This window comes from Lissotriton vulgaris, chromosome 1_1 (genome assembly GCF_964263255.1).
Source record: "Lissotriton vulgaris chromosome 1_1, aLisVul1.2, whole genome shotgun sequence".
Classification (NCBI taxonomy): domain Eukaryota; kingdom Metazoa; phylum Chordata; class Amphibia; order Caudata; family Salamandridae; genus Lissotriton; species Lissotriton vulgaris.
Genome location: NC_141685.1, coordinates 1,821,827,574 through 1,821,846,616, shown reverse-complemented (window position 1 = coordinate 1,821,846,616; position 19,043 = coordinate 1,821,827,574). Strand labels below are relative to the sequence as shown.

The following is a 19,043-nucleotide window of genomic DNA, read 5'->3' as shown; positions in this document are numbered from 1 at the left end:
TGATATATTGTATCATCGGGTTGTCATCACTACCAGGTCACGCCACCTGTACTGAGCATAAGTGTTCCAACAAGTAATAAAGTGCAATACAAGTGAAATTTCAGCTGAAGCATACATCTTCTGCACAATCAAATGCTGAGTTTAAGGAAATAGACATGTAGGTGGAGCCAAAGCCCACACTCAGTAGTGATTCTTTTAGCAACAGCTGTGCAGTCAAAACGTACCTGGAAAAAGGCACATGCATTGCAAGCCTATAAACTCTCTCTATGATGCCGTTTCTGAAATTGCACAAAAATAAACTAATATGCAGATTGTTAAGGTGACATTTCCGATATGTTATGCTTGAGGATTATAGGAATTGTCCTTACAAAACTGGGAATGAAGTAATGTAATCTGAAGGGCTAACCATAGAGATATCTTGAGCAAATAAAACAAAAAAAATCCTCATTGTTATAGTGTACCTCTTTTTAGACCTTTCATTAGAAGCTGCATTGGTAGCCAAATCAATAATAATCACTGTCCAAATAGATTGAAAGATTATGAGCACATACCAAATCCACAAAGATGAAGGGAAAAAAGGTTTACACCAAAGTTTAGAATTTTGCGAACTGAACTATTAGTACATTATTTGGTTCATAAAATAGCACACTGGTCACAAAAACAGTGATCTCCATTTGCATTCAAGTTTTACTATCAATGCAATGCTACATCTTGGCCAGCGTGTTTGTTTCTGTTATGCAAATATTATGCTGAAATATATATTCATATGTTTCGTGGTTGGCCATGATTGGTTGAGCATCCACTCAGTGGGCAACTATGGAGATGATACACATTTAAAATTTCTCTCTCTAAATATACACGGTAAGAGAGAAAACCACAGAAATAGAATCTTTATTAGTGTTAACATCATACATTTTCAAAAAGAAGCTAAAAACATAAGCAAACATGTTTACTATTTCATAAAGTAAAAGATTAAATGAAATGTAACCTGTAGTTCACCAAATGAAGACAGTAGACCTGCACCATATGCTTTGATCTTATCGTCTTGCTTGCAGAGCCCAAATTCCACAGTAAACCAATAAACCTAAATTTGGAGAAACACAATGCAAGAAGGATATCATGTTGAGAGACTAGACAAGGCCTTTGACAATTTGTAGCTAGTATAACCTTTAACACATTTTTCACTAAGAAATACTTTTCTGATAAAATTGCTATATGTGTAGAATTGGTGCATATTCTTCCCCTAAATCCACTGATTCACACCATTACCCAATGTTTTGTTAATAATACATCATCTAATTCCAAACAGATCCCATTGTAAGCTGCACCTTGAAGGAAACAGATGTTTTTCTATCTAAATGTCACAAAATAAATATCCAATATAAAAAAGATGTAATGGGTACCATGTTCAAATGGCTCAATAGGGCCATCTTGGGGGTTCTGATGACATTTACAGACCTTCAGTCTCCTGGTTCATGAAGTCACCATAACCCTTTGATTGCAGTGGTGGACCACATTACCCAGTTACCTGTTATCTATCTATCTATCTATCTATCTATCTATCTATCTATCTATCTATCTATCTATCTATCTATCTATCTATCTATCTATCTATCTATCTATCTATCTACCTATATCAATCCTAAGAGCTCGCTCTTTCCTATCTTCAACAGACTTTGCTTTTATTTGATTTTTACGTAACCTTCTACATAATAAAAATAAACAGTTTGAGCTGGGAATGAGTCAAATCTAGTGCATAACTGTGAACGACGGTGATGCCAGTTTATTTATTGGTCCAAAAATTACCACAGTCTCTGCTACTGAGATTTCTGATGTTTATACAATACCAAATTGTTTTGGGATGAATGCTCACAGATAATTGTACCAGTGGTTCAGTTGTGATATCATTTGATTTTTTCCCTAGTGGATCCTGGTAGGGTGTGGGGGGGGGGGAGGGTTAATACAAAGTTTCTGATATGGGGTCTTATTACTCAACTAAAAATATGAACTGCCCCAAATGGAATCTTCAGTATACATCGGGCACATCTTAATATTTAGACACTCTATCCAACAATTTGCAGCACAGGGAAGAGATAATTCATGCTGATCATCCTTTGATTGACAAAAAGAGTACCCTCAAAATACTCCTTGAACTAAACGTGGAAGGATTATCCCTATTCTTATTGTCAATAGTAAAATTGCTATGTTTAAGGATCAATCTAAATCATGTCAAAACTCTAGACTTTGCCACGGTATGTTTTTTTCAGACTTTTAAGTTCTGAGACGTAGACCTACTCACACACATGGGCTAGGATTGTTAATGGGAGAAGTGAGGGATATTTTATCATCCATTGAATATCAATACATTTTTTGGTTTGCAACTTTAAGTCAGTGTGCAGCACAGAACAGAGTTTGCAAAATGTTCTCTGATCCAGAATTACATGATATAAATCATGATTGGATTTTCTGAGTTGTACAAGTAACCACTTTTCCTAAATTTATATTTATGGAAGCATTTCAAAATTGCATAGCTTTCCTTGATGCCAATGGTTCATTAATTCCATGTTACCTTATGCAGTGATGCATGGTCAGGACACAATGAAAAATTGTTATGAGCTGTAGGACAGTTGATGGCTCTCGGTTTGAACAACCAACAATAACTATACAACCCTGTAACCAGGAGAGTCAGATGGACGTAACAGTATATTATTTTTGTAGCTAGGCGAAGTGGACAAAAAATGACGGTTGAAAACATTGTCACCTTCTCCTAGTTTCCTAACTACGCTCATTCGATTTTGATTTCAATAAATAATTTCTTTGGGAAACCATGAGTGATCCACACCAATGTACGACTGCTGAAATCAAACTTTTGTCTACTATTCAGAAATGCAGTTTCCAGGGTTCATTCATGAGATGCACACCTCATTTCCTCACATACAACAAGTAACTAGAAACTAGGAGTGTGCCAACTTCACATATTGTAATTTCACATATTTACACAACATTTCTGGAAAATTGTGTGAAGTTATGCATACTTATACAAATTGCAAATTTAGCATTTAATGCTATATGTTAGTATGAAATGAGCCCTTCTGTCCCTTTTGGAATGGAGGATGCATTTTGCACTTTTAAAAATAGCACCAAAAACATGTGTAGTGAACAACACCCATTTGTATGTCAGTTGTTTAGGGGATAAAATTCCATCTGGTCTCTAAATATTTTTCCCTAGGACCTCCTGTTTAAATAAGTTGTTGCTAGTTGTTTAAATACCCCATGGAATAATTGTTGTGGTATAATGGTGTAATGTGGGTACTTTTACAACAATAATTCGACATTTCCAAAATTACAAATTTGCTAGTGTATGTGAAATTTCACCCAGGCTTAATAGAAAGTGCAAAATTTTGACCAACACTCTGCAAGTTCCTGGAAGCTGGGAAGAGGGCAGCAATCCTAGCACAGAAAAACATAAACTATTATGCACAACACTATTTCCTATTTTTTTGAAGACCCCATTTCGCTGCATATTGGCCATTTTCTATGTTCCCTCAAGGGGAATCCATAAACATTGGGTACCTATAGAATCCCAACAGTTGGGGAAAAGGAGAAAAGGAGGAAGCAATTTGGCCTGGATACCTTGGATACCTTTTGTAAAAAAAAAAGTCATAAGACCTAGAACAAACTGACCCAAATCTAAAAAAAAAGGTGCAGCTCTGGGGCAGAGCGGGGGGGGGGCACTTTGGAGGTGCCTTATACCCTAAGGGGTTAATAGTTACATGACTCGATTATGGCAATGTAATACTAGCTTACATTAAAAAATCCATTCACCCACCATTCAAAACATTAATCCATCTAGAAGTAAGACTAATCTCTGATCAAACAATTTACAATTTTTCATCAATCATATGAATATTGAACTGGCTCCCACTAGGGGCTAGGATTAAATGTAATAGCGGCTGTTTAACATACAAAGCCATACAGAGGAGAACACCCTTACATACTTAGCTAACCCATTGACGATATCAGTGGGCTCTAAATCCTCTAGAAGAAAACCGCATGAAGTTGGGAAACACGTGTTGACCGGATTTAATCTATGTGTCCAGATTTAATTTTTAAAAACCAGTCTGGAGATGAACACTTTAACTGTACCCCCCTTTTTTAGGCTAACTTTCTAGAAGCGTATATATTTTAAAGATTTTGTTATACCATAAATCTAAAAAGGAACAACATACTATAAGATTTATGGTAAACATTTTACAGTAAAATCATATTGTCCAGCTGTGGCCTCATGTTGGGGGCTGTGCCGGACCGGCATTGGTGTGGAGCAGCCGGGAGGCTGGTGATTGGCGTGTTGGTGCCTCAGACTCACTCTCGGCCCGGGGAACTGAGCCTGCCGCTTCAACGCTGCGGGCGAAGGAATGACGGAATGAGGAGCTGCGTCTAGAGTTCTCCAGGGCTGTGAGGTGGATGCGCCGAGGCCTGTTCGACACCCGGTGCCCATTCCGGGAGAGTCCGCGACTTGGGGCGGTCTAGAAGCACATTTGGCGCCCCTCATCTCGAGCTGCAGTGCCCTGGGGAGAACTTTTGGCTGCAGCACGCATCCTCTAGAGGGGCCACCGCCACACGCAAGATCCCTAAACTGGCAGTCTGAACGGGGAGACAAGGGCGCGGCTGCAGCTTGGGTGTACCTTGTGGTGGGCTGGAGGATCTGCGCTTGACCCCCCTTAGGAGTGCACACAGTGGTTCCCCTGTGGATGTGCAATTCCCTTGTGGAGTTTGGTGGTGTGCCCTTGTCCCCTCGCCTTGCCACCAGTGAAGGACCTTGGTACTGTTATGACCTTGGTACTGCTAGTGCCAGCCGGGACCAGTGGCAGGTTGCTTTGGGAGGGGCCCCTGTCATCTAAATGTTTGGTGGTGGTGCTTAGCTACACCTCCATTAACATTCTCTGGACATTCTCTGGACCTTGTGCATTGTGCCTTCAATCACTGGGGATAATATATAGTGCTGTGTTACGTTGCTGACTTAATTACCTTGTTGAAAATATTTAAATTTGTTCATCAGTTCCTGCAATGGGGAAGCGGAAAGAGATTGAACCTGGGCAGGGAGGTGCTAGGAAAAAGTGATTAAAAAAACGGACCTTGGCAACTTCAAAAGGCGATGAGAGAGAAGGGGGTACTGGTGAAGAAATACTAGATTGTATAGAGAATATCATCCCTGGTTGTGAGGAATTGTTGTCACCACCCGCCCCTGCTCCTAGTCCCCCATCAGCTGGAATCCCCGATGCTAAATCCCTCCCATCCACTGCTGGTTATGGAAACATCCCGAATCTATTTAAACTTGCTTCTAAGAAATCTAAATCATCTGCAGTTGCAGACGAGCATAACATGATTACATCCAGCGTCCTGGATACGGATGGCCCTTCCTGCCCAACAGCCAATAGCGGATTGGAAGAGTTCCCACTGCGCAATCGATTTGCTGCCCTAACTGTGACTGCTGAGTATTCATAGATAGATATGCATCACAACTCCCTCCACTTATCCATTAGCCAACTATGGGGGAGTATTCGGCAGGACTCTACTGTCCCACTATGCACAAGGGTGTTGAGTGCCACAAATGTTAAGCGGCGGCCTAAATGGCCCATGGTCCTGGCGGACAAACTTAAAATGCTAAAAATCAATGAAGTTCTAGCCGAGTATTTAGCAATATTAGGACCAGCAAGTATCGACTCTCAGTCCTTGAACACCTGTAGTGCACTTCACGAAGCGTTCTTCGAGCAATTGGCTACTTTCTTTTACATCCCCTTTTCAAAGACCAGATCCTTCCAGGGTAGCCGCCTTGGAGCAAATATGTTGTACAATATATACTGTAGGCTTGCTAGAGCAAGATTGACCACAGCTATTAAAAATAGGGACCAAGTAAGCATCCGTGAATGCAGAAGGGCCTATAAACAGGTACAGGGCATAGTCAAAAAGCTATGGGATGAAGGGAGATGGGAAGAACTAGAGGAGGCTATTGGTCAACCTGACCCTCGACAATTCTGGCTGTTAGTGGCCAAGACAAATTTTGAACGTAACCCTCCCGTGGCCAACAACATTACATCATTAGAATGGTACAAACATTTTATTGAGCTATATTCTTTAGGAAATTCTACCGATAGTTTTCGGATGCCCCCCAACTTGGACGTCCAACGAAGCATAATTGTATTTACTAGGAAAGAGATTATGAGCTCGTTAGATGCCATTATACCTGCTAAAGCCCCAGGCCCAGACTGCATCCCAGGCGATCTCTTCTGTGCTGACAGGGCGAACTGGGCAACTTACTTTATGAACTTGGCCAATGACATTGCCGGAGGAGGAAAGATTCCGAACTCGTGGAAAGGGCCGGAAGTGATTCCAATCTTCAAAAAAGGGGACAGGTCTAAGCACTCCAACTACCATCCAATTAGTTTGATAGATTGCGCTCAAAATGTCTTCTGTCGCTCGCTTTTAACTAAAATCCAAACCTGGATGGATGAGAAGAACATCCTCTCTCCCGTACAAGCAGGCTTTCGACAGAAGACCAGCACTATTGACAAGGCTTTTCACCTTCTCTTGCTATATTGGAAGGTGGTTGTGTTGGGGAAAGGCAGCTTATATCTTGCCTTTATAGACCTCAAAACTGCCTTTGACCTTGTCCCCAGAGACCAACTCTGGCAAACCCTCATGAACATGGGAATGCTCCTCGAAATTCTAGAACCCTTGGTCAGGTTGCATGAAGATAACTGCACGTGTGAGGTGAGGCAACCAGGGGCAACTTACCGACCCAATTAAGATCCGGCGCGGGGTACACCAAGGGTGCGTATTGGCCCCTACCCTGTTTTCCCATTATGTCAACCAGATTGTCAACCTTTTATGTTCAAATCCAGCTAATGATCCTTCATTGACGAATCAGATGATAGCTACTTTGCTTTTCGCTGATGATACCCTTTTGGTATCTAAAACACTTTGGGTCTCCAGAAGCTCCTGGACAAATTTAAGGCTTTCTGTGATGTGAGGGGCTTGGCTATTAATACCCTCAAAACCAAGTTGATGATAAAGAACCGTCGTAAATCCTTCAAATGGAACCTGGTCCTAGATAATGTCCCTTTGGAGAGAGTTAACTCCTTTGAATATTTGGGCATAGTGGTCTCCGATAGCATGACCTGGAATAATCAGTTGAACAAGGCGTCCCTAAAATTCTCTCAGCTAGCAGGGGCATTGCGGCATGAGATTTGCTTATCATATATGAAGCCCGTAGCCCCAGCTCTTAAACTCTACAGCTCAAAGGTTGTGAGTAGTGTACTCTATGGGGCAGAACTGTGGGTTCTGGTGGACACAAGGAAATTAACAACAGTTGAAAACAAGTTTTTTAGAAGTCTTGTGGCCCTGCTCCATAGCACCCCCTCCTTCCTTTGAAACTGGACCTGGGAGTTAGGTCTATACATGACCAAGCAAGTCTGCGCCCCTTGCTTTTTTGGTATAGGTTGGTAACCACCCCCGTCCTGGCCCTTATGTAGCTGCTGTTAACGAAGTGTCCGCCCTAGACATGAACAAAATGGGTGGATTAAATATGTTAACACTGTTCGGGCAGCAATTGGCCTCCCTAATGAGCCTGCTAGCACTCTACCATGGTACTCAAAGGACCAGCTAAAGCGTCAATATTGGCAATGTGTAGAACGACCACCTATTCGAGGATTCGCCCTGGTTGCTTAACTGATGATTTTTAGACATAAAATCCTCAAAATACCTTGAAAAATACCTTGATATCATCAAAGTGCCTGGGGACAGGAAATTGTAAACCCAGTTTAGGTTTGGCTGCTTACTCGTCAATGCCTTTACCAACCTTTGGCTAAACAACTTCAGCCAGCCCAATGGATGCCCATCCTGTCTGACCCAAACGAAATTGTGGGCCATGTTTTCTTTGCATGCCCAGCCTACGACAGGACCAAGAAGGAATTGGTTGGTTCCACTATGCAGACAGTTGGGGACCCATAGCCATCTTGATGCACTACCAATTTTAAGATCAGATACAAGACCATCCTTTGTATGTGCCATTGCAAAATGTCTTGGTCGGTTCTGGGCCATTAGGCAAAGGCTCCTGTCCACTTTTCCTTGTGCCAGGGACCAGCTGTAGTAAAAATCTTATGAATCGGGGGTGCTTCAATCCCTAGCATCCTGTTTTTAACTTTCTTCTCATAGTTTTGATCAAAATCTTTTCAAATTGGGGATATTGCTAGTCATTATTGCATTCGCACTTCATTCCTGTTTTATCCTTTTTACTTGATTTTTAATTGAGTACACACATAGAAATGCTGCATCTTATCTATTTCCTTGGTGTGTACAATACTCATTACATGATACTTGACCATTTGAACCTGGTGTACTAAATATCTATTTTAACTTGTGTTAACTGTATCGTGGGTTCCACTGCTAAGGAAGAATATTTGTGCATCTTTTATAGTTTTACAACCAAAATAAAGATTATGATGATGATATTGTCTATGAATATTTATTTTTTCTAGCTGGCTGTAGTACTTCAATACAAAGATACTTGGGAAGCTATTTGTAATGCTTACCTCTTGTGAGGTAGTCAAAACAATGTCTAGAGAAAGTGCAAACATCTGCTTATGGATTGTCATCCTTTGAAGTGGACACAAAGCCACATAGTGTATGAAAAATCTGTATTCAGAATTTGCATTGGTCTTAAAAGTTATTTCATCATCATCTGTTATGGTTTATATGCTCTCTGGTGATGATGCCCTCCTCAGATTGTGCACTAACAACTTCCCACTTCTATACCTCTGTTCTCAAAATGATGATTAGTGAAGAAATATCCTTCTCTATCTAAATACCCAGAAGTTCAAAACGCTCTGTAAAATGATAGCAAATCAGAATCATTCCCAAGACAAGTACATATTTTCTGCTTCCAGTCTTTTTTAATTCTTTTTGCCTTAATATAGTCTAATGCATGGCATAACTCTCGTGTACATGAAATGTGTTGTGCTTTCCATAAAACAAAAGGACCCTCAATGGAGACAGTATGAAAGAAGATTACAATGATACAGAAGACATTTCTGAAAATTCACTATTACGCAACACATACTTTTAAGTTACCCCTGCATGTATAGGGGCACCAGTATCCATTAGTACCAATGATTGAGTAATGTTGGCATAATCGTACCCCTCCCATATACTCACTTCCATTACTCTGCCAGGCAGAATTGAATATATAAAAAAGTTGTCTATGTGTACAGAGACTCACAAGTAGATAAAGAAGCAGAGCACGGTGAAGAAGTTTGCAAATTATGGAAACAAAGTAGGGCATCCATTTCCTTACCAGCTTTTTTGTTGCTACCATAGGACAATCCTGTGTGACCATCAAAAGTGTTTTGAAGTAACCAACAATCTCTATATTTTTCATTCTAAATTCAGAAACACCCCCTGAGGTGATATGAAGAATTCAAAATCAAATGGGAATCGCTTGTTAATGATATACTATTTTTTTCTCTAATAGGTTTATTTCTGAGGAACACAATGTCCATGTTTTGCTTAGTCTTTCTTACTTGTTGGCATTTGATCAGCTAATGAAGCTATTAGTAATTACAAACCAAGTTGGTATTGGGGTGTGCAAACGTTTAACTTCACTGTGTTGGCATTTGATCAGCTAATGAAGCTATTAGTATTTACAAACCAAGTTGGTATTGGGGTGTGCAAACGTTTAACTTCACTGTGAAAGCGTACAAACCTGCAAAGATTTCCTCTATATAAGTGTGGCCTTCGTCAAGGCAAAGTTAAACTTTTTTCTCAGCTCTCGATGTTTTTGCTTGAGCAGGTTTTCCTGAGTTGTCCACTACCTTCAGGGCTGCCATTAGCCCTGCAAGCCAGAAGGGAAACGCTGCAGCACCCTATATTTCCTGTTTGCTAGAATGTCCACCACGAAGAGACTAATTTATTTATTGAGGTCTTCTTCATATGCGGGTTATTTTTTATATCATACATTTCTTTTACAAAATAGCTGCACACACTAATGGAACTATTTTAGACATCAGTCATGGGTACAGGAGACCAGAGTGGTTCCACACGCCACTTTACTGGAGTCAATGCAGACACAAGGGAAGTGCATAGCCCAGGCAGTTGCATAAGCAATGTAAAAGATAATGCAAGGAAAACATGCTCTTTTGTTGCCTCCACTATCAGCCCTTTACGCATTTTGCCGTGTGTTAACCCTATCATGGTGCATGTGTGCTTTCCTATCTTTTCTGTACTGATTAATTCCATTTCAGAGGCCTATAAATTACTGACGATGGGGCTGCACTGTTTTTTAGATTCAATTATTTCAAATTCCTGCCTTTTCACTTTCAAAGCAGGACACATTTTATCAAATATGTTTCTCCCAATCTCTTTAATCTCTCAGGCACATATATGTGCATTTATAATGTTAATGACATCCCATAGCATCAAAGCAATCTTACAGTATATGAGTTGCATCATACTGTCTGTATTATGTAAACTACTGTATAAGGTGGTCACAACTTGGAAAAAGTTTATCCCATCCTCAGTATTAACGCACAGTTTTAATTTTGAATAGATATTATACGTTACCGTAGCAAGTTTCTCAATGTACTCATCTGGGGCACCAAGGGATGCAAGTCCAATTTCCTGCAAAAATCAGGATAATCATATTAAATGTTAATTGAGAAAGAAACAGTAAATAACTGTGGTTTAACAATGGTATAATTTCTAATAAACAGAAAGGCTTAGTGAATATCTAGAAGCCTGTAAAATATAATCCCAAAAGCATCATATTTTTAAGAGGCAATGGTTATATGAGAGAAATTGGATGGACTCTCTTGGGTAGGGTGCTTTTCCTGTTCGATTCGGAGAAACCGAAATAGGTCATCTACTTTGAAGTCAAAAAAACCTTTAACAGTGTTTCACATCAATCCCTGATAAGAATAAAATGTCTTGTTTCATGAGATATTGTTAAACGGTAGCATGACTCAGCATGTTATGTCAAGGGTGGATGTGAAAGTGAAACTAAGCCCTCCTAAATTTCTTGCAAGAAAAAGAAAGGGGGAGGTATCCCTCGAAAATGCCTCTAAGCCTGACTTGCTGGAGAGAAAAATAAGAAACATGGTAGACCATTATTTTTTTGCCCTTTAGAAGAAGCAAACTTGTGAAAAAGGTAAATGTTACTTACCTTTAACAGTCAATTTGAGCTTGTAGTGTTGTAGAGCACATTTTGTTCACTATCCTCCTTTTTAGGTCGAGGTAATCTCCGGTCGTCCGAGATTTATAGTCAGTAAGAGGGCTGCTTTATCCCTCCATCTTTTTGGCTATCCCTCCATTGGCTGGCTTCCTAAATGGTGGCCAGCCATTGGAGGAGAGAGCCGTCCCTCCAAATAGGCTCCGTCTTTTTCAGATTCGGGGGCGTGTAAAGTGGTGTTCTTTCCACTTTTTTTCCACGCCCCTTTTGGGGACGGCCAAACACGCCCCTGAATCAGAAAAAGACGACATTTTCTCCGAGGCATTTCTGCCTCACCTCGGAGAAAGATGGTGGTTGTCCGCCATTTTGTATCCTTCGCATCCTTCGCAGTGAAGGTAAGCCCGTGGAAAGGTGGCACGCAAGAATTGTATTTTTAGCATTATGTTTTTGCAAGCATCCGGATGCGCAATTCTGTATTTTCAGCGCCATCTATAGGACTAATGACCTAATTACACGCATTTTATCTGCGGCTTCACAGTGAAAGCAAGCATCGAGCGTAGAAAGGATGCATTTCCAACTAGCAGCAACTTTGTCTGCAGCTTTGGCGCGGACGGGCGCGCGCGTCCCGCGCTCCCCGCTGCTCATATTTATGTATTGCTGTCATCGTTCAGCATATGGTAGCTATAAAGGCAGCTCTGCGGCCTAAGTCGATACGATTAAGACTGCTCCCCCGCACCCGGCCGGGTTATGATGCCTCGCTAAGTCCATTTAAAAGGCGGTGGGCAAAGTGCGGCTGTATCCGGTCCCGTGAAGGCCACGCCCTTAAGAGTATCGCAGCTAAGAAGCATTTGGGACTAAGCTGATAATCAGCCGGCGCTGTCCGGCTCCCCTGCCCACCCCGGCCCGTGTCGCTGCAGAGAGTGCGTCCGCGTGCCCAGCACCTCCATTACCGGCCTAAGCCGCTATCCACCGGCGCATAAGGAGATTTGTGTATTTATGATCGGGCCTGAAAGTCGACACAGACCCTTGTGGGGCACATTTGTCAAGTTGGGGCTGGGCGCATATTTTTATTGACGACATATTAACCTAAGTGATGGTGATGTGAGAAACATGTCGGTCGCACTCGCTCCATAGGTGGGTGGGGGTGGTGGCGCTTAGTTTACTAGTGAATGTTACACATGCGCAGGTTTAGGTTTATTTTTATTTTAGTTTAATGCATTTTTATATAGCGCTGACTTTACCCGAAAGTGTCCGGGCGCTGTACAATTGAAGGAGTCGTCGTACGTGCAGACAGCAGGCCGGGCCCAGGCACAAGCGGAAACACACATTCCCTGTCTCCCGGTGCTGCTCTCAGATTAAATGCATGCCCAAAACAGTATAGGCAATTAATGGCCATGACAGCCAGAAGAGCCCCCTGAAGAGCAGCATCTGGCATGAAAAGGCTGTGGGGCTGGGGCAGAGTCAGTCGCGTGTGAGGCCCTTGCCTCTGAAATGGTGGCAGCAGTAACAGGGGTGACTTTGATTTGATCCATAGAGCCCGAGGTGGTGTGGCCGTGCCCTAGTGGCGTGTGATGTTGGTTGGTACTTGTCTTCGTTTGTGGCACTGGCAGCTGACAATTTAAGGCCCTGTGCACCTTTGTGTGCAGTGCAGAGTGCACGCCTTCACAGGGAGGTCTTGTGGCACTCGCTCCATAGGTAGGTGGGGTGGTGGCGCTTAGTTTACTAGTGTATGTGTTGCACGAGCGCAGGTTCAGGTTGGAGTCGTCGTACATGCAGACAGCAGACGGGGCCCAGGCACAAGCGGAAACGCGCATTCCCTGACTCCCGGTGCTGCCCTCAGACTAAATGCATGCCCAAAACAGTATAGGCAATCAATCGCCATGATAGCAAGAATAGCGCCCTGAAAAGCAGCATCTGGCATGTAAGGGCTGTGGGGCGGGGGCAGAGTCAGTCGCGTGTGAGGCCCTCGACTCTGAAATGGTGGCATCAGTAACACTGAAGCGCTTAAACACTGGGGTGTTTACAGGAGACTAAAGGACTAACCCTGGGTTGGTAATGACTGACGGGCTCCTCTGGGGCAGGCAAGGTCAGTTACCTCTCAGACAAGTGCTTGTGAAAGAGGCAGGGGGTTGTTGTTCATGCCAGGCATGCCTGCCCCCTGGCTCCCCTGAGCGCAGAACCCACTTCACTTGTCGTCAAATGCTTTCCTGACAGCAGACACCCGAAAATCCAGGGGAAAATAAATTATACTTGATGGGCAAAGCAATTGTTTAAATCAATAAAAACGGAAATCAGGGAGGCTTATCTATAACGCAACAGGCGCGCCAGTATTTGCCCGGACAGGCCCAGTTTTTGGACGTATGTCCCAGTGTTCTGCACCTTTCTCCAAAGTAAACACATGTCCCGGTTTTGCACTTGAAATGCTGCAAATAAACCAGACACTTTTTTGTTCATTAGTCTTATAGCGCCTTCGAAAAGTAAGCATCTCTTTGCCTGAAACAAGCACTCCATTCTGCCAACGTCATTCCGAAAGAAGGGTTTACCGTTTGCTACCACATGTAAGTAACATGTCACATGCCACACCGCATTCCTAAGTTTTGTGGCATGTACCATTTTAAAAGCGGCCTGTAGTGACCTGCAAATCGAGTGTGACTAAAAAATAAAACCGCACTACACCTTACCTGTCATGGCATAGTCACAGCCATGTTTTTATGTTGTAAATGGGCTTTTACCATGGATCAGAACATTTGCATTTAATGTCCTTTGTGAGTGCCTGTGTAATGAGTCTCACAACTTTTATATTCATCAATCGTCATTTTTATGCACAACCGTCTCTGCTTCTGTGTTATTGTAGAAAGTTGCATACATAGTACTGGGGTACACCACTCTCTTCCCCCACACCACTCTCTTCCCCCACACCTCTCACTATGTCACTCTCTCTCTCTCTCTCCCTAACTCTCTCACTAACACTCTCACTACATCTCTATCTCTCACTACATCACTATCTCTCACTACCTCACTATCTCTCACTATACTACACTCTCTCACTAACTCTCTAACTCACTACTCAACTCTCTCTTTCTCACAGCAACACAATATCACTGCAACAGTAACTATCTCTCACTCTAAAACACTACTCAAAATTCACTCTCTCTCTCTCTATCTCACTACCTCTCTATCACTACATCACTCTATCTATTTCGATCTCATTCTCACTACTTCACTATATCACCACACACGCTCAAAAAATAACTACATCACTCTCTCACTACCTCACAACTTCACTCTCTCTTTCTAAATTACTAATTCACTCTATCTCACTACCTCACTCTCAAATACACTAAGTCACTTACACTCTCTCTTTCACTACCTCACTATCTCACTACATCACTCTGTTTCTATCTTAATACCTCACAACATCACTAACACTCACTACTTCACTCTCTCTTTCAATACATCAATCTTTCTCTATCTCACTACCTGACAACATCACTCTCCATCACTACCTCACTCTCTATCTACCTCACTCTCTCACTACATCACTCTCTATTTCAATACCTCTCTTTCTCGCTACCTCACTCTCTCTGTGCTAAAGCAATATGTCTAATGCAATATGTAACACATATGCAAACACTTAAGCTATTGACAATAGAAATGACAATAACATTTACTTAGGGATAAAAAAAAAAAAATAATAATAATAAGCAATGCCAATAGCTCTACCTATAATATTGCTGAGACCATTGCATTGTAAATGCTTGTTAAAAGTTGCTTTGTTTGGTAGAATGTTTTTCGTTTGGAGAGTGCAACATATGATTTCCTAGAACCCACAATGATCAGGACACAGACTTTATGGTGTTTTCCCCATCAGGAGTCATGTCTGTGCATAAGGGCCTATCATTCATGAAGTGATTAATGTAATGTTGTAAACATTCTATACTTTACCGCATACAAGGTTGGTGGGTGGGCACATGTAAAACAAAAGCACAGCAAACTATAAACCAAATGTAACATGTAAGTATTTTTATCCTATTAGCAGCTTGTGTTACTGTGGATTACATGCTCTGCACGGACTGTAAAGCAGGCTACGTCCTCCTCCAAAGTAATATCTTATAGCAAGAGGTAGCAAACGAAATAAATAAGTATTATGGATTATTTTCAGTACTTCAGCTTCCCTTATAGCATGTAAGTGAATACAGTAATGGCTTATGAATGTGTGAGTAGGGGATCATGTTGGTTCATTGCACATGCCCGTTACTCGAATACTTCCTAAAATGCCATTGATGCCCCCTTTTTTTAGGTCGAGCCTAGGCAGCGCATGAGCTGTCTCTTCAAAATATGCTATATTTACTCTCTGGGCTTACAGCCCACCGATTGCTTTTTTATTCACCCCTTTGATTGGCACTCAAAAATGTTTACTTGCTAATGGTTAATCCTTCTTCTCTGTACTTCGTTTTTGTGTTTAGTTACCTCCAACAGAGCACCACCCAATTCCTGTTTACATTACCCTCCTGTGCTTATGTGTTGATTTCAGGGACTATTTTATTTCTGCTTGAGTCACTGTTTCCCCATCTTCAGTGGTTCAGCTTCAGTACCCATCACTTAATGTTCCCGTCCCATTCAAATAACACAATGAAATGTCAGATGCTGTATTCAAAATCACTGTGTTAATTTACGCTGACTTCAAAGTGTGGGGATTTCCCCAAAACCCCTTCCGCTTTGCTGATTGTTGCTTTAGCAAGTCTCGGTCACCTGACCTTCAGCATCCCAACCTTGCATCACAGTTAAGGGTAAGGCTTGGGCAACTCCCGTTGCATTTTCTCTGATGCTTGTTTATATAATGTGAACTCAAGCAACCCGGAGGTGTTAGAGTGCTTTACATGAGCACTCGTTACATTACTCAATGTCAGGTACATCTTTAGGGGCATTTTTTAGAGAGAGCCAACTCAACTGACCCAAAGGTGTTGGTCACGCTAATGTTTTTGTTATTAGATGCTTGGAGATTAAGTGAAGCCGATGCCGTCCATGTTTATACATTATTTCCCCTCTACCTGACAAATGGAAGCATTTAGTTGCTGTTGCTATACCCAATTGCAATGCCCAGTGCTCCAATACCCAGAGGGGTGGAACAGACGGCAGGGTATGGACTTGATGGTCAACAGATGGGGCCAGCAGTCTGGAGAAGGGTGCTGATGAATAGAGGCCTGGGGAGGAGAGATGTGATGTCTCTTTCATTGGAAAGTACTGAACTGCATTTTTGGCATAGGCTGTTAAATACTCTAGCGATGCAGTCACACACAAAATGTTATGTTGTTGTTGACTCGCATCGAGGCACTTTTCTTTCTGCATGTGCTTTGAAAAGCCTTGTAATGTGTTCACAAATGTTTCCTGAGACAAACATGTACTACTTAAGCACACTGCATGCCCCAATGTGTTGTAATTGGATAGCTCTTCTATCCCTGGAGGCACATCACCCAGAATAATGTGCTGCATGGTTAAACACTTACAAGGCCCCAAAGGCGAGACCTCTTGCCTATGCTAATCCTTGTTTTACTAGCATGTGCTTGAGAAATGCTTATGTGTATGCTTTGTTTCACAATAACAGATTAAGAATACAAATAACCATCAGACTTGCGTTATATACCTTTGAAATGGAGTTGCTTAAGTTTATGGTTGGGCTCAAGCAATAAACAGCTGTTTTGAATTTCAAAATGTGGTTGCAGTACTGGCTAGGATATGGCCTCAGTGCGGCAGTGGGGAATCTTATTTCCAATACACTTACACTGAACAGACGGATTCCTTAATTGTATTCCTCCATAAGCAAAATGGTATTATCTGATTTCTGGTGTGGTCACAAACTGTTTCGTATAAAGTAGCTGGACTCAATGTAAGATGCGTCAACCACCTTTAGATATATTTTGTGTTGCTTCCCACGCCCCTTGCTTCTGATTTTTGCCCCTACTCTTTTTGTCTATATATTTTACTCAAGTATTTTTCTTTGGATTGTCCAGAATTTGTAGTGGTTCTTTCGGGGTCCTACTCTGCTCTGCCTCAGAGCTGTCTGTGTTATTCTCCCATGCATCTATCACTACTTAAGAAACACTGAGCCCTGCTTCCTGGAAGTTGTTTATGCCTTGAAGCGTATCTTTCCTTCTTGTGTCTTTTCTTTGGAGACAAGTGCTGACCAACATATATTTAATCAGGTGTTGGCAGGAGGCACCATGGCTACAGGAACAAGACTTATTTTCTTGTAGATGTCCAGGCCCAAGACGAAGATGCAGCTAATGCATCAAACTCTTGACACCACAAGGAGCTTGGATAACACTTAGTGGAACACTTCTTTTCATTCCTCACACAAAGTCTTTCTGGCATGGATTTAAAATGTTGTATTCTCTGTTTAGTATATATTCTTCAGAATGCACTGTAATGGAAGCTTATTCAAGCCCTGACTTTAGTAAGTGCAAAGCGTTTTGGACAATGTTATTAACCAGATACTTTTTTTGCAGTAAGCACAACACACTTCTATTTTACTGCATACCACGTTGACACCTTGCTTCTGATAGAAGTACCATATAGTCCTCTAGAAGCTAAACCTATCTGAAGTTTGTGAGGCCTATTCACAAAGTTCATTGTGTATTATATTGTGCAGTACTACTCACAAATCTAGGCGCAGAGTTTACATCCTCCAGTCACTACATGTGCGGAGATCTCCAACACAACTGCAGAGTCTGCACATGTAAGTATTTGTTCTAGTACTAAATGCACTTAGTACTAAATGTAGGAGGGGCATAGGGGACTGGCTAAAAAATGGACTACATTTACAAATAAAAGGGAGGGGTAAAGAGTAGAGTAAGGAGAGGTTTAGCAAGAGTCAGGAAGGGTCCAGGAGGAGTTTAGAGGTGGATGTCTACCCACCCACTAAAGAATAAGCACCTAGCTACTCACAAACTGCATTTCTATAGCTACTACTGTGAAAACGTGACCTAAAACACTAGTAAAGTCCACCATCTCAACGCAGAAGTGATTGTAGCACCACACATGGCCAGCTACTGCAACTGCAACCTCTTCCCTTAGAAAATAATGACGTTCGGGACATAAAAACAAAACCCCTTGGGAAAAATTGTTAAAAGAAATAAGGGCCATATGTAGGTAATCTACATTTACCGATTCTAAAATACCGAATTTTACCAATTCAGTATTTTAGAATCGGTAAATGCTATGTAGGAAAAAATTCGGTAATTATCGATTTGGTATTTACCGATTCGGTAATTCCCATTCATTCCTATGGGCCTGGAGGCCCATAGGAATGTATGAGAATTACCGATTCGGTAAATACCAAATCGGTAATAGGGGGAAGACTTACAACGGTGGCAGGTTGTCACATTGACACCCTATTGCACCCCTGAATAGTGCATGGGTGCACATGTGGCACACGTACATGCCCTAAGGGCATGCATGTCTGCCACATGGCACTTTTGGAAAAGCAGAAATTTGCTTTTTTAAAGGTTTTCGATATTTACCACCAACTTGTAGTTGGTGGTAAATACCGAATCCTTAAATGAAAAATGCACTCACTTGAGTGCTCCCTACATTAAGGATTCGGTAATTTACCGAATCGGTATTTAAGAATTCGGTAATTTACCGATTCCTTAAATTACCATTCGGTAAATTACCGAATTCTTAAACCTGCCTCCTACATCTCAAATGCTCATTACCAGTCGGTAACGATCGAAATTAGGTAATTTCGGCCATTACCGACCGGCAATGGGCTACCTACATCTGGCCCTCAATTATTTAAAATGGTTAAACAAATGAATCAATG

The 19,043-nt window shown here is 41.7% G+C and overlaps 1 protein-coding gene across 2 annotated transcripts in view; it reads right to left on the bottom strand.

The window, feature by feature from the left end:
• The window catches only part of PAH (phenylalanine hydroxylase), a 260,469-nt gene that overhangs the window by 40,344 nt on the left and 201,082 nt on the right, over nt 1–19,043 (bottom strand). For both annotated transcript variants that reach the window (XM_086919176.1, XM_086919177.1), the window contains 2 exons: nt 10,618–10,674; nt 989–1,084 (listed from right to left, as the gene is read on the bottom strand). In XM_086919176.1, the coding sequence (XP_086775302.1) occupies nt 989–1,084; nt 10,618–10,674 (153 nt within the window). The remainder of the gene's footprint in view (nt 1–988; nt 1,085–10,617; nt 10,675–19,043) is intronic.